This window comes from Loxodonta africana, chromosome 16 (assembly GCF_030014295.1).
Source record: "Loxodonta africana isolate mLoxAfr1 chromosome 16, mLoxAfr1.hap2, whole genome shotgun sequence".
Lineage (NCBI taxonomy): Eukaryota > Metazoa > Chordata > Mammalia > Proboscidea > Elephantidae > Loxodonta > Loxodonta africana.
Window position 1 is genome coordinate 27,360,289 of NC_087357.1, and position 15,651 is coordinate 27,375,939.

The 15,651-nt window shown below is 42.0% G+C and overlaps 1 protein-coding gene and 1 non-coding gene across 5 annotated transcripts in view; one reads left to right on the forward strand and one right to left on the reverse strand.

Moving 5' to 3' along the window:
• Positions 1-15,651, forward strand: part of SORCS1 (sortilin related VPS10 domain containing receptor 1) — a 579,047-nt gene that overhangs the window by 193,730 nt on the left and 369,666 nt on the right. For all 4 annotated transcript variants that reach the window (XM_064269343.1, XM_003409127.3, XM_003409128.3 and 1 more), the window contains exon 2: positions 15,092-15,159. In XM_064269343.1, the coding sequence (XP_064125413.1) occupies positions 15,092-15,159 (68 nt within the window). The remainder of the gene's footprint in view (positions 1-15,091; positions 15,160-15,651) is intronic.
• On the reverse strand, positions 5,121-5,227 carry LOC111750378 (U6 spliceosomal RNA). Its single transcript, XR_002785521.1, has one exon. It is a non-coding gene; the product is annotated as a U6 spliceosomal RNA (small nuclear RNA).

Here is a 15,651-nt window from a genome sequence, read left to right on the forward strand (position 1 = left end):
TGTCTGTTTTCGTGTCCATTCAGCCAGATTCTGACCCCCTTTGCCCTCTCATCTCCCATCCAGACAGGAGCTCCCACGTAGTCTCATGTGTCTACTTGATCCAAGAAGCTCACTCCTCACCAGTATCATTTTCTATCCCATAGTCTAGTCCAGTCCCTGTCTGAAGAGTTGGCTTTGGGAATGGTTCCTGTCTTGGGCTAATAGAAGGTCTGGGGACTATGACCTTCAGGGTCCTTCTAGTCTCAGTCAGACCATTAAGTTTGGTCTTTTTACGAGAATTTAAGGTCTGCATCCCACTGCTCTACTGCTCCCACAGGGGTTTTTGGTTGTGTTCCCTGTCAGGACAGTCATTGGTTGTACTCAGGCACCATCTAGTTCTTCTGGTCTCAGGCTGATGTAGTCTCTGGTTTATGTGGCCCTTTCTGTCTCTTGGGCTCATAATTACCTTGTGTCTTTGGTATTCTTCATTCTCCTTTACTCCAGGTGGGTTGAGACCAATTGATGCCTCTTAGATGGCTGCTTGCTAGCGTTTAAGACCCCAGACGCCACTTTCCAAAGTGGGATGCAGAATGTTTTCTTAATAGATTTTCTTATGCCAGCTGACCTAGATGTCTCCTGAAACCATGGTCCCCAAACCCCTGTCCCTGCTACGCTGGCCTTCGAGACATTCAGTTTATTCAGGAAACTTCTTTGCTTTTGGTTTAGTCCAGTTGTGCTGACCTCTCCTGTATTGTGTGTTGTCTTTCCCTTCACCTAAAATAGTTCTTGTCTACTATCTAATTAGTGACTACCCCTCTCTATGCCTCCCTCTCCACTGTGGTAACCAAACCATCAAAGAATATTTTCTTCTCTGTTTAAACGATTTTTTCGAGTTCTTATAATAGTGGTTTCATACAATATTTGTCCTTTTGCAACTAATTTCACTCAGCATAATGCCTTCCAGATTCCTCCATGTTATGAAATGTACAGATTCATCATTGTTCTTATTGATGCATAGTATTCCATTGTGTGACTATAACATAATTTATTTATCTGTTCATCCATTGATGGGCACCTTGGTTGCTTCTGTCTTTTTGCTATTGTAAACATTGCTGCAATGAACATGGGTGTGCACACATCTGTTCGTGTGAAGGCTCTTATTTCTCTAGGATATATTCCAAGGAATGGGATTGCTGGATCGTATGGTAGTTCTGTTTCTAGCTTTTTAAGGAAGCACCAAATCAATTTCCAAAGTGGTTGTACCATTTTACATTCCCACCAGCAGTGTATAAGTGTTAGGAGATACTGTTTTGAACATGAGGGCAGGAGCCAGATTATACTTGGCATTGTAGGTCATGTTATGGAACTTAAACTTCATTTTAAGATAAAGGAGAGGCTGGAGAGAAATGTCCTGAGGAGTGGGGAAAGATGATGTGTTTGCCAAAAAAAAAAAAAAAAAATTACAGTAGTAGCAGTCTTGAGGATGACTTGAAGGAAGCAAGAACAGTGGGTAGCAGACTCGTCAGAGGCATTGCAGTCATCTAGGTGAGAGATGAGGGAGCCTGGACCAAGTTGCTGGGGGCAAGATTAGATGGGAGAGGTTCATCGATTTAGTAATTTATTAGCTTTGGGAGGAAGTGGGGCAGGATAAAGTCAAGGATGACTCAGAGCTTTGGCTTGGATAGCAGCAATAGCATTTACTAAGACTGGCAACACTGAAGATAGAGTAGGTTGAGGTCTTGAGTGTTAAATGGTGTTATAATGAGAAGAGAAATAGCAAACGTGTGAAAACCTTGGCAGAAATGGAAGCTCAAAGAGGTACATTGACTTTCTCAGTGTCATAATGTGTTAGTAGCAGAACCCAGGCTCAAGTCCGTAGCTCGTGATTCATAGCCCAAAGCTGCGGGAATGGGTAACTCCACTGGTGAAGTTTAATGAACATCTAATGTATAATCTCACCCAAAGTGGATTTATAGTGAAGCTATGACTCCTTGTTCTTCTTCCTTCCCTCCTTTCTCCCTCCCTCCATTCTTCCCTTCCATCCTTCCTTCTTCACTTCCTTCCTTCCTTCCTTCCTTTCTCCTCCTTCCTTCCTCTTTCTCTCTCTTTCGTCCTTTCAATAATACACAGTCTTCAGTCTACTTCTTCCAACTCTCCCATCTCAGAACTGGCTCAATCCAGTCCTTCCTTCTGTACATAGAAAACTACTTAATGTACCAACTCGACACACGGTATGAGGTTATTCTTTACCCTCAAAAACTCTTTATGCAAGAACTGATTCTTTTAAAAGTGCAACTTACACCATTTGTCAGATGATGTGGTTGGAATTAGATGATCTTTCCATTCTCTTCTAATTTTGACTTCAGTTATTTTTTCTTTAATGAAAAACATTAATTTTTTTTTTTAAATACCCACGCACCTACCATCTAGGTGCCATTATAAAGAATTAGAACTAGAATCACACGGAGGTATTTTGATTCTGTGACTAAATGAAAAAGAATTTATATGAATCACTTAACCTTTATGGAGTTTTTCTTCAACAGAATCCTTTATTAATACATTTTACTTGTGATTTCAAGATGTTATTTTAATTTGAATTTCCAAGCAGCATTTTTAAGCTTTGAAATTCATTTTAGGCAAATTGTGCCCCACCTCATAGCTCAGCTGCTGACCATAAAGGTCAGCAGTTCGAATCCACCGGCCGCTCCTTAGAAACCCTATGGGGCAGTTCTACTCTGTCCAGTAGGGTTGCTGTGAATCGGAATTGACTCAATTGCCATGAGTTTGGTTTGGCTTGGTGACTGTAGCACTCAGACAAGGCAAATGAAAGATCTGCTAGAGAAGTCTGCTGTTATTGTTTTGTTTTTGTTTGCTTGTCTTTAAGAGAATAAAATGTTTTTCTTTCTCCTTGGCCCACTTTAAGATTTCCCCAGAGTAAAGGAGAAATATTTGATCTTAGCTTGCTGGCTATCTCTAGTGTTTTATTTTTGTCACTTATTAGTGCTACTCTATGAATGTAAGTGGAGAAAATGAAAAAAAAAAAAGCTTACATTATTTTCAATGACAATAGCACATACTAAGAATGGCAACAGTGAAGATATTATCTTACTGTTCTTAAGAAATTCCAGTATGTTACTTAGGTTCATGTTCTGACATTTGGATCACCATAATATGCATATCTTTATTTATTAGCTTCCTGTAAGTATCTTGTGTTAACCTTGAAAAATAATACTTTTTAAAATTGAGTTGACCTCTTCAGACCCATGAATAATAGCATAAAAACCAAGATGGGAAAGTGGAAAGGGAAAGACTTTCTTCATTTCTTTGTAGTGAAGCTAAATATAAGGAAGCATATGAACAGATGGGGCCCCTCATCATTAACAAGCAGTTTGCTGCTCAATGGTGTATTCACTTTGTGTGTGGGTTCTTGCATAGGAAGAGTCTTAATATTTAGATAGTGTCTGTAATTCAGACAGATAGTGATTGGAGAGTTTGGAGATCTATCTTTCTCAGATCATTGCATTAGGGAGTTGAAAGGGAATTTCTGTATTCCTCACATCCCTTCCACCCTCCTCCTACCAAGCTCAGGTTATACATCTCTTACTCAACCAAATGACCTGTCTCCTTTCTTTATCTTCTATCTTTTTATAGAGAAGATAATGCAAGAGATATTTTCCTATTGTTTTACAACTCCACATTGAGAATTCTCTGCATGATCTGTGTTTATTCCACAGGTGACCTGATTCGAATAGGAACCAACTTAAAGGAGGATGGTTTGGATATAATCTCCTTTTCCCCCGTGAGCACTGTGGTGGGTAGAGAGGGCATGAGAACATGATTTATAGTTTGTTTCATTAACTATAAAACAAGGGATCTGGACCGGATGTTCCACATGGTTTCCATGAACTGTATCCTCCCAATAGCCCATTGAGGTGTCCATTTCTCTGCCCCAGCCCCAGCCATGTTCATGTCTTGAAGCTTTGGCTTTGTCTGACCAAATCTGTTTAGTTTCTCTATTTCATTGCCCATTTATAGAGACATCTTGATTTGAATATGTACTTTCCTCATATTTTGTACAATTATTTCATCCTGATATCCTTTTGGGAGTATTGGTACAAAAACCTGGCCCTTTTCTAGAAAAATTATATCACTTTTAGTTTAGTATCTCCCATCTTTCCCTGATTTAATACAGTGGATTAAATTAGAGTACCATTTGGGTCGGAGTGATTTACCTAGAGGATGAAGAGTATGACCAAAATTAACCAAGAAATATTAATGAATCTTTTGGAAATTATTCTCTATTTTTATTATTCGAAAGAAAGAAGGAACTGTGAGAGTGAAGCATCATCAGCCTGTCTAGTTTGACAACTTGAGATGAATAGGTTTTGGAAGGAATGCATTTTTTGAGCTTATAGCGTACCTGAACTTGAAGAGAAGGGCAAGTCGAAGTTCAGAGGTTGTATTTTCAAGATTTGTTTTAAAAGCTAACTTAGGTCTAGCAGATTTGACAAGCTGACAAGCTTGGATTTGTTCACAATGTGTGTATGACCTAGCCGTATGACTGTAGTCTAATTATCTATTATTATAAGCATTTCTTTGCATGATAGCAACAGAAAAGAACTTGGCTTTCAGCACACAAGTGGGCAAGAAACATAGGTTTCCTGAGTGAAAGTTGTAGTCTTGCTCACATGGAAGCTTTGAGGACAGGGTGCCACAGCTGCTGTGCTGGGCATGGTCTCAGCTGCAAATGACCTCTGGCTCTAGGGGGAGACAGATTCAGAGGGAGGATATAGCAGGTTTTTTTGCGGGGAGGGGCAGGCAGATAAAGTTTTATTGAATGATTGATCTATACAACTGCTGAGGCCACTATGTATAGACAAGAGAAGGGGAGCTTTATTTCTTGTTCTCTTCCTCGTTGGACAGAGTTTTGGTGACCTCCTATTTTTTTACCAAAGCCATTCCTCATGGTGCTTGCATGCTTCCTTGGTCTTAGACCTATAGACCTCAACCTAGTTTGCCAGGAGCTTCTTGCAGGCCATGTTGGCCCTCAGCTTGTTGATATGTTCCATGAGAATCCGCTTGTTCTTGAGCACATTTCCCTTCACCTTCAGGTACAGGCTGTGATACATGTGGCAGCCAATCTTCAAATGGAACGCTTTGTGAACTTGCGTGTCATCCCTATGCAAGGGCAATGTTAATCTTCTCTGTATTGTTCCAGTTTTAGTATATGTGCTCCTGAAGTGAGTACCAGCATAACAGATTTTACTAAGGACTTTTCCACCTTCCACAAGAGCTCTCCCATATACTCCAGTTCCCTTGGTGCCTAGCATTGATTCAGTTACCTGTATGTGCCTATCTCTGTCTGCATCACTGTTGGCTGTTGGGAGGGGTAGTGGCTGTTTAAATCATTCACATTCTGTGACTTGCAAAGGTCATTACATAAATAAATGCTGCATTAAATGGTATGTAGGCTGCTACAGAATGTGAAGGTCATTTGGTGATAAAGGACTTGACAGAGGACAAAAGCTACTGTTTTCTGGCAGGCCCCACACCTCAAGTTAATCTATTTCTACAGGTTGCTCATTTCTCCAATTATGTTTCTATGAGCTAGATTACCTGTCTGATGACTTCAGGTTCAAGTGCGTGTGTATGCGTGTGTGTGGTGTGTGTCTGTGCATGTGACTGTGCGTATACGCACACAGTTTGTGTATGTTGAACATACCAACCTTCAGCTCCCCTCTGGGGTATGTTAAGCCAGTTTAGCAATTATTGATTTCTCTTGCCTTTGATGACTCAAAAGGAGCCCGACTGCATATACACTTAAATCTTCCTAAGATAATGATACTATAAACCACTCTGATAAAGTGTTCCAATAGATGTTTGCACCGTTCGTTGTTAGAACCTCTTGATCCTGGGGACAGCCAAGTTCTGTAATGAGTTAAATGGAAGGATCAGCTCATAATGAAGACTTTACTATAGAATCAAAAATGAAAAAAGACAAATAGACATGCTATTGAAATAAGGTGGGTGAAGTGTGAAAACTCAAGACTGTCTATGACAGGAAAAAGTATTCCAGGGGAATTTGAAAGCTGGCTGGTGTGAGAGAAAGGGGATTGTGATGAGTACCATGTCTTCCCTATCTATACCAGTCCTCAATAAATCCTTTTTAATTAATCAAATTCAGTGGTTCTTCCTTTCTCTTAATAACAAGAATACTCATGTTAGGCAATGTAACATAGAGAGCAGTTTAACACAATGAGTAAGGTCTGTTTGTGCTATGAGTTAGATAGACCTGCCTCAGTTGAATTGTTTTGTCCACCATTTACTAGCTGAGTTGGTTATGTTACTTAGCTTCCCTGTGCCTCAATTTTCTCACCAGAAAAAAAAGAGAGAAACTATATGAAATGCCCTTAATATGGTAAGTTGTCTGGCACACAGAAAAGATGTCCATTAAATAAATGCTAGATGTTGTTAGTAACAGCAACAGCTTACGTTTGCATAGTACCTTAAAAAAATAGTACCTAGCATTTACAAAAAAAAAATTTGTTACAGTTTTTGCCTCCTACAATTCTGAGATAAAGAAGAGAGATGATATTACCTTTTTTTTTAATTAAGAGAAGTAGAATTGTTACAGGAAAATGGCCTCGGTTCTTGTCTCCGGTGCAGGAAAGAATTCAAATAGTGAGACAATTAGTGCCAAGCGAGCAGAGGTTTATTAGCAAGCAGAGGGTTAGTAGTAAAAGTACACTTGACTAGGAAGCCTCCAGCAGGCTACCCAGGTAGAGAAAGAATCTGAGCGCCCCATAGTCCTTTTCTTAGGATTTTATGTCCTTCTTTTCTCTTATCTGTCTCTGTTAACATTTAAAAGCCAGGACAGGACTCCCTGTAAAGACCATTTCCTTGGCTTAAGGTTTAATTACCAAGTTAGGAATCTTTATCAAGTTAAGGACTTTATCAAATCAAAGACCCCTGTAAAGATAATTTCCTTGGCTTAAAGTTTAACTGTGTAGGGACCATCTTACTGAGGAATGTCACCACACCCTGTCTCTTCCTCTTCCCGAGTGCAAGCTCCGCCCCACCCCCCGCCCCTTACAGAATCAGTATTTAAGTAATTTCACCAAGGCCACATAGTAAGTGATCCTGGCAGACAGTACTGGTTGTTACTCAGCAGTCACTCTCCTTGCTGGGAAAGCCCACCTCTCACCGTAGAAAACCACAACTGAAAACATTAGCTTCACCTTTTGCACTCTTTTCAAAGCCAAGGTGTGGGTATGTGGCTGAGTCCTGGCCAGTAACACTGAGGCAAAAGCCTAGGAGGGCTTTTGGGAAAGAGTTTTCTCCCTAATTACAAAACAAAAACATGCAAACAAACAAATCCCACAGATACACACACGAGGAAACAACCCTTCTTTTCTTTGCTGGATGTAGCTGTATCTGCACTTGATACAAGAAATGGTTATGGCCACCTTGCAAGAATGCGGGTAAATAGCATCCAAATATCAGTACTTCAGAGAGGAAATACGAACATTGTCTGGGTCCTTGGTGACATTGTTAGGCTGAATTAGCCCTGGAATTACATGACCTCTGGACTTTCTGTCACGTGACATGTTGTTGTTAGGTGCCTTCGAGTTGATTCCAACTCATAGTGACTCCATGTGACAGAGTACAACTGCCACATAGGGTTTTCTTGGCTGTAATCTTTACAGAATTAGATTGCCAGATCCTTCTCCCCTTGAGTTGCTGGGTGAGTTCTAACTGCCAGCTTTTCAGTTAGCAGCTAAGTGCTTAAAACCATTTGTGCCATCAGGAGGTAATGCACCCTTGTTGTTTGAATCACTTTTAGTGTTGTGTTTCTTGCAGCTTAAAGCATTGTAACAGAAACGGTGGCTAACCCAGGACTCAAAACATGGTCTTCTGGTTTTAAATCTTTTGCTATTTCTAGCAGTGCACACTGCCACGTAATTTTTATGAATCTCTGCCATAGAGAAAAAAACCTGTAACCTGATATTTTGCTAGGTCCCTGCCCATAACAGGAAACCCTGGTGTAGTGGTTAAGTGCTATGGCTGCTAACCAAAAGGTTGGCAGTTTGAATCCACCAGGTGCTCCTTGGAAACTTTATGGGGCAGTTCTACTCTGTCCTATAGGGTTGCTATGAGTCGGAATCGACGCGACAGGTTTGTTTTTTTGGTTTTTCTATCCATAACCTGTGCTTTAGCTAAACCTGAGGGCTTGCTCATTTTGTTTAATACTTTGTGAGCTTTCACACTTCTGGGCCTCTATCTTCATACACCCTTCCCTTGGAATACTTGCGGGTGGAGGGTGATGCAAACAGTTAAAGCGCTTGCCTGCCAACTGAAAGGTTGGAGGGGTGAGTCTACCCAGAGGCACCTTGGGAGAAAGGCCTGGCAATCTGCTTCTGAATAATCAGCCATCGAAAACCCTATGGAATGTGGTTCTTCTCAAAATCACATGAGGTTGCCAAAAGTCAGAATCAGCTTGATAGCAACTGGTTGGTTATAGGCCTGCCCATCTCCATCTGAGTCCCATATAGCCTCTGGGATCGGTCCTGAATACCTTCTCTTGCATGAGTCCATGCCTGATCACGCCTTTCTTGCTCCCTGCAAGACAAAAGCACTTTTCTCTTTCATCATACATTTGTATTCCTTGTTTTGTAACTGTGCGAGCATACAAGTCTGCCTTTCCACTAGACTGTGAACTTCATGCCCTGGGACCATGTCTGATTCTCCTTATGCACCACACAGCACATATTTTTATTTCTGCCTCTTAACAAAGGCTTAATGTTTATTGAAATATGTAGAATTTTAGAACTGAAAGTTCTTTCTTCTGAACAAAGTTCTCATTTTCAGGGAACCGTAGCAGGTTCTTTTTCCTGGATTCAGGAACCTCCCCCCTAGGATTAGGAGATCAGTGATATCTTTAAAGTTGTAGTCATTGTTTGATGCTCATAACTTTTAGCAGATCATATTTCTCAAAGATTCATGGCTCCCCAAAAGAATGAAAATCCATGTTCAAGTTGGAAAGTTGAATAAATGCTTACTGAGCCAAAGACAGTGTGGAACAGACATTAGGAAAACCACTGTTCTGGGCTTGCTGCTTTTTCCTGAAAATGGAATGCAGAGGAAACAACCAAAAACAAAATAAATCCTTTTTGAACACCCTCCCTTATATTTTATGCAACTCTTCAATCTCTGTGATTGTTCGACATCTCTTCAGGACTCTTACAATTCGCTGTGCCCACCACATTATCCTTCACCCATATTTGTAAAATCACTGAATGGTGTCTGACAAGCTGCCCAAGTAAGCAGAGAGGTGGCCATCTGAGCTTGGGCAATGAGGAAACCCCAGGAACCTACTGGACTCTGGAGGGGGAGGGACAGAGGTAGCCATATCCATAACTGGCCCAGCCTGCTGGCGTCTTCAGTGTGGCCATCCCATTGCTCATCTGAGCCAGACTGTGACTGTGACCCACCCTAGGCGAAAGGAATAATGAACACTGGCATTGTTGAACTCTGTGGAGTCTCCCCACGTGTTACAATTACAGAAACACCTGCCCAAGTCAGCCCTGAATCACTAATCACTACTGAGAGGAATGCAAAAGAAAACATTTTGTTTTATAGAGTAGGAACCCTGTCACCAACTACATTTTTCAGGATTTGGCCATCAGGGAACTTGTAGCCCAAACACCTCACTTCACAGTCATGGAGGCCAAGACCACATTTTTGATTCCTTTGAGATTCGATTCCACTTTCACAGTTAGCCACGGAGGGAGAAAAAAGAATGCAAATCATTAATAATTGAAAAGTCAGGAGACATGTCCCAGTTTTCTGAGATATCCCTGAGGTGAAGGTGAGATGAAATAACAGGCCAGACCAAGTATCCTTCTAGAACTTGGATCTTCTTAAGCTTCTGTTAGTTTCCCAAATTCATAATTTAAGCGAAATGATAAGCTTGCAAGGCAAACTTAGCCTCCAGGGAAGATTCTTGTTAGTCCTTTGCTTCAAACCAGGTTGCTGTCTCTAAGCAATAAAAACTAGAGGAGCCACTCATAGGGGAATGTGCATTCCTTCTTGGGAATGAGAAGAGGCGCAACTGTGTGGAACCATCATCCTTCCATTCACTTCCTTAGGGGTAAATCCTTTAATGCACACAAGAAAGGGGGGAGACACTATGTTTTTTCTTGAGAAAAGACATGGAGAGGTCCTATGTTGCTGCTTAGAGAGTGTGGAACAAATTTTGGTTCTAGGCATTGTAGGAATTAATACAGAAGTTGTCAAAAGTATGCCCTGTCGAACCAGGTTACCCGAAACTGTTATAGGGATTCCTTAAATGTTTGGTGTAAGTTTATGTCATGGATTGAATTATGTCCCCTCCCCGCAAAAAACTGTGTGTATCAACTTGATTAGGCCATGATTCCCAGTATTTTGTGGTTGTCCTCCATTTTGTGATTGTAATTTTATGTTAAAAAGGATTAGGGTGGGATTGTAACACCACCCTTACTCAGGTCTTATCCCTGATCCAGTGTAAATGGAGTTGCCCTGGGGGGTGGCCTGCATCACCTTTTATGTCTCCAGAGATAAAAGGGAAGCAAGCAGAGAATTGGGGACCTCGTACCACCAAGAAAGCAGCACTAGGAGCAGAGCACGTCCTTTGGACCCAGAGTCCCTGTGCCTGAGAAGCTCCTCAACCATGGGAAGATTGAGGACAAGGACCTTCCTCCAGAGCCAACAGAGAGAGAAAGCATTCCCCTGGAGCTGATGCCTTGAATTTGGCCTTTTAGCCTACATTACTGTGAGGAAATAAATCTGTCCTTGTTAAAGCCATCTACTTGTGGTATTTCAGTTATAGCAGCACTAGATAACTAAGACAGTTTCATTTCTAAATTATGTTTCTATGTCACACTAAAAGATATTACTTGACTAATAATTGGCATAATGGAGACTGTCAGTGTATTAATTTATGCTGCTGCCAGGTTAATTCATTTTAACACATACCCTGAAATAAGGCTTGTCCTGTCATGTTGATATGATAGAACATTTTTGACTGGCTTTGCTAATTTCTGGTACAACATTGTTTATTAGTTATCATATATAAACCAAAACCAAACCCACTGTCATCAAGTCGATTCCGACTCATAGCGACCCTATAGGACAGAGTAGAACTGCCCGATAGAGTTTCCAAGGAGCGCCTGGTGTATTCAAACTGCTGACCTCTTGGTTAGCAGCTGTAGCGCTTAACCACTACACCACCAGGGTTTCCATCCACGTATAAAACCACATAGTGTGTCTATTATCCACATATAGTGTGCCTATTATCTGCATGAATGTTTTTGTTTTGTAACTGAGTGCAAAAAGAGGATTTGGGGTTAGGCAAAGGGTAGAGTAATTAGCATCTTCCTTCCACAGAGTCTTCTGTGATGGCTCACACCCCTTAGGCACAGAGGAGTACAAGAGGCTAAAGTTGGTAGTATTATTCAATAGGAGCTTTGAAAATCTTTGGGCAAAGGAATGTTCATTTGGGAGCCCAAGTGATGAAAATTTGGCTTAGATCTGGGGAGGAAACCCTTCCTCACTCCCTCAGAGACCCTGATACTGTTTCAAGAACCCTCCTTCTGTGCAAGAAGTAAGTTGAGAACAGCAACTTGGTGAGCAGGTATCAGTATTCTGTTTATAAGAATGGACAATAGAGTTCCTTCCAGAAGCTTTGTAAGCAACGGATGTGACCAGAAAGAGCCACAGAAAAAGAATAGGGCTGATGTCATGTGGTGACACCAGCTACCAGACTGGCTTGGGGAGTACCTGGGACGTGTCACTCTGGAAAGTGCTGTAAATAATGGGATGCTGAGGTCTGTTACAATGTAGATCGGAGTTGCTGAGCCATAAATGTTTGTTATAGCTATTTAAAGATAGCACCCTAAGATTTAGAGAAGAACCTAAGTTATTACTATATGGCCATTGCTTATTTTTGTGACTTAGGGATATTTTGATACTATATAATGAAATTAAATACAGAAATAAATTGAGATACTGATGGATATCCCATCCCCTCTCTGTGTGTGTATGCACATGCGTACGTGTTCGTCAAAACAGCCTTGTTCTCATTGATGGCCTTTATACTTAAACGCTATAAACTTGAGTTAAATCTGTATATGAAAATTGTTTACTGAACAAATGAAACTAAAACATTACCTAAGTGCAGATACAATTGCACTTCATAAAAAAAGTTCCACTGATTTTTCCAAAGTTTGGAAATGACATGACAGTAATAAATGATAAGAGCAGACTGGTCAGCCATTGCATTTTCCCCTCTGTCCCATTTACCAGTAGCTGCACCCTGAGTGCTGCAGCTGTGTTTGGTTGTAGCCGCCCCTTTACCAAGGTGCTAATTCTGATGAATAGGATTGCTAATTTAACCAGGACAGAAAACCAGCCAACACAACAGACCTAATTAATGACTCGCCACTGCCCAGGAGTAGGTGGTAAATAATGCGCTTAGACAGTAAAGGTGGGGGGGAAAAAAAAGAGGGAGCTTTCTCAAATAATCGATTGAAAACCTAACTAAAGGTTAGTGGTCTTCCTTTCTTTCTTGCTCCCATTCTGAAAACAGAGAGATTAGATTGATTCAAGCAGATATGCTTTGAAATGCCAAAAGGACGCCTCCTCTGCTGCGGTATTGATAAACTGCCTGAGTGTATCACTGGCATTTTAGTTTTACCAGCCCAGCAAGAAGCAAGGAGCGGATTTGTACCTCCTTTTCCGCCTGCCCTAGGAATTGCTTAAACGATTTCTGCATGCATGGGCATGCGGCTCCACACTGTTGGAAACTGGGTTAAAGGGTTCCTTCTCCCCTGTTGCTCTGAATTCCCTCCTTCTCCCCTGTTGCTCTGAATTCCCTCATCAGATGAATGGGGGAGGTGGTCTGTGACCAGCTGAACTTCATTATTTAGTTTACTGCTGTATTGTATCAGGAGAGCAACTACCTAGAAATGCTTTATGGCCACACCCCCGTTTTCTTGGTGGGGGATTTATAGGTCTATTCAGCGAAACTGTACCAAGGTGGAGCAGCGACATCGTTCTGTACCTTCAAACAAACTGCCACCCGCTGCCACTGATCAGCGTTCCTGGGATGGCGGTGATTGAAATTTAGCACTTAGAGCGACTTAATTGGCACGAGGGTCTGCTAAGCATATGCCCCCATCACAGGCGTGCCATCTGATGTGTCCGTAGGGTGCCACACACCTCACACATGCTTACGTTTTGTTATAGAATCAAGTTTTGAGCAGATCCTTTGAGGAAGCTTGTGCTGTGGTTCAGGAGAGGGGTGGCCTTTGAAGACAGGACCTGGGGATCTCAGTCTTTGTCTTTCTGCCATCATAGTTCTCCATTTCCTTAAACTTGGAACAAATCTGAGGTCATGGAGTTTCAGTTTGCTTGCTGTGAAGGCAGTGTTAAGAGTCCACTCACTGCTGCTTGCAGCTTCAGTAAATGAAACCCTGTGGTAGCAGAGCGGTGCTTGGAAGGGTTCAGCAGCTCTGCCTTGGAGTTGGAGATTAGGCTGTTCTGTGCTCACTGGGGCTAGAACTGATCCCTGGGCCTTCAGAGAAAAGACCAGGAAACTGATGTCAACATTTTTCTGCTGAATCGGAAGCAACAGGGCCAAATGTTCCAGGTTATGAGTATCAGGAGAAAAATATAAACCACACCAGAAAGTGGAGCAGACCCATTAGGTTCTTATATAAGAGGAGCGGGTAAGGGGTGGAAACATCAGAGGTGAGGAACATAGTGCTTTGCTGAATCTTCTCAAACGTTTTGGGGCACATGTACCTCAACTAACCAGGCGGATCTGGTGGTCACTGCAGGCACCAAGAGAAGTGACTTTCTCAATGCTACCATGATGGGTATTGAGTTTCAGGGGGACTGAGAATGGGTAAATCAGCTCTCCATCAACTTCCTTTTTCTTTGATGAGTGAGTTCTGTTGTAATGGCATCATACGCCCCTAGGCCTCATCTGTATTTGTGTCTGGCATCAGGCAAAATTTTGGGCTTCTAGTAAATGCTTAATGTTTGTTGGATTCTGAAAGAATGAACTAAATCATTTGGGTTTCTCTGAGTGAGGCTGAAACAGTGATAAATGAAAATCTGAGGAGGAATTGCCATGAAGCTAATGAAGTGTAAGCTTCAGGGCCACCTAATTGCACGGGCCTCTTCCCAGGATTGGGTTTTAATTGTTTATTCAAAATTTTATTTTCTTTTTCTTATGGAGCACCTCCAAATTCTAAAAGCTTGAGAACTCTATGAAACCTAGCTTGGCTGCTGTTAAAATGCTGTTACCTAGCCTTTGTGGCTTCTGTCCCATGGCTTTCCTAGAAATTGGGAGATCAGAAGAAATAGGTAAAGCCAAGCCTGTAGAGGAGAAAGGGAAGGAACTAACATTTAAGAACCTCTTGCTAACTGATAGGTAATTTTTTTTTATTACTGAAGTTAAGTAATCTGCCCAACGTGGTCCAGCTGTAAGTGGTGAGGCTGGCAACTGTGTCACTAAGCTTTCCCTATTTTCTGCTCAGTGGCTACCCTACTCATTGCCATCGAGGTGATTGCCACTCAGAGCAACCCTGTAGGATAGAGTAGCACTGCCCCATAGGGTTCCCAAGGCTGTAATCTTTACAGACGAAAATTGCCTTGTCTTTCTCCCTTGGAACAGCTGGTGAGTTCCAGTCACTGACCTTTGGGTTAGCAGCCCAGCTCTTAACTGCTCCGCCACCAGGGCTCCTTAGTGGTTGCCCTGTGTGGTGCAAATTTGACAACTTTGACAGCCTTCCCTGAAAGTGTTAAGGCTACTGGGTAAGAAATGCCTGGGTGGTCCAGTAGCTCTTGGTGTAGGGTGAGAGGATGAGAAGCGGGGAGAGGATAAGGCCTAAGTGGCTTAAGGGAAGGCATTGGCAAACCCATTTCCTTCAGCGGAGCAATGTTGTAACAATTCATTCAATTATGTTAAGCACCCATTAAAGGAACCCTAAACCCTCCCTTGAGCTATTTCAGTTCTAAGAGACTGTAATTGTTTGAGACTAACCATGGTTTTTATTTTTGCCTTCAGGTGATTCTCATTCTGACAAAGCTCTACGACTATAACCTGGGGAGCATCACTGAGAGCTCGCTTTGGAGGTAGGTAGATAAATTGAGCTAATAATCACTGACTTAAGTGAGATGCCTGCTCTTGCGTAAGGCACACCTCCCTCTAAAGTTCCTGGTTATTTGCACCTCTTTCTGCTTTAGTTTGCTTTACATTTCCCTTAGCAATGGCTTAGGGTTTATCTCCAGGCAGTGAGATCCTTCCCTTCTTTATGGACCTCTTGTCTGTGTCACAGTCCATTTATTTTGGTAACTGTACATGAGGTTGTGTTCCTGCGTTCTGGCCCCCACAGCTCCTGCTGATCTGTGAGATTACTGGAGCAGAAGGAAAGAGGGGAGGTCTGCAGAACCCAGGCAGGCTACCAGTGCCATCATCCTTCACTCACTTCCCTTCTATGGTCCTGCATTTCACTAGCAGCACGCAGGTGTACCCTCACACTCATATCCGGGACTCACACTGTTTTGCCACATACAGATAGAGCACTTAATAAATACTCATTCAAGGGAATGGATACATATCCTTTA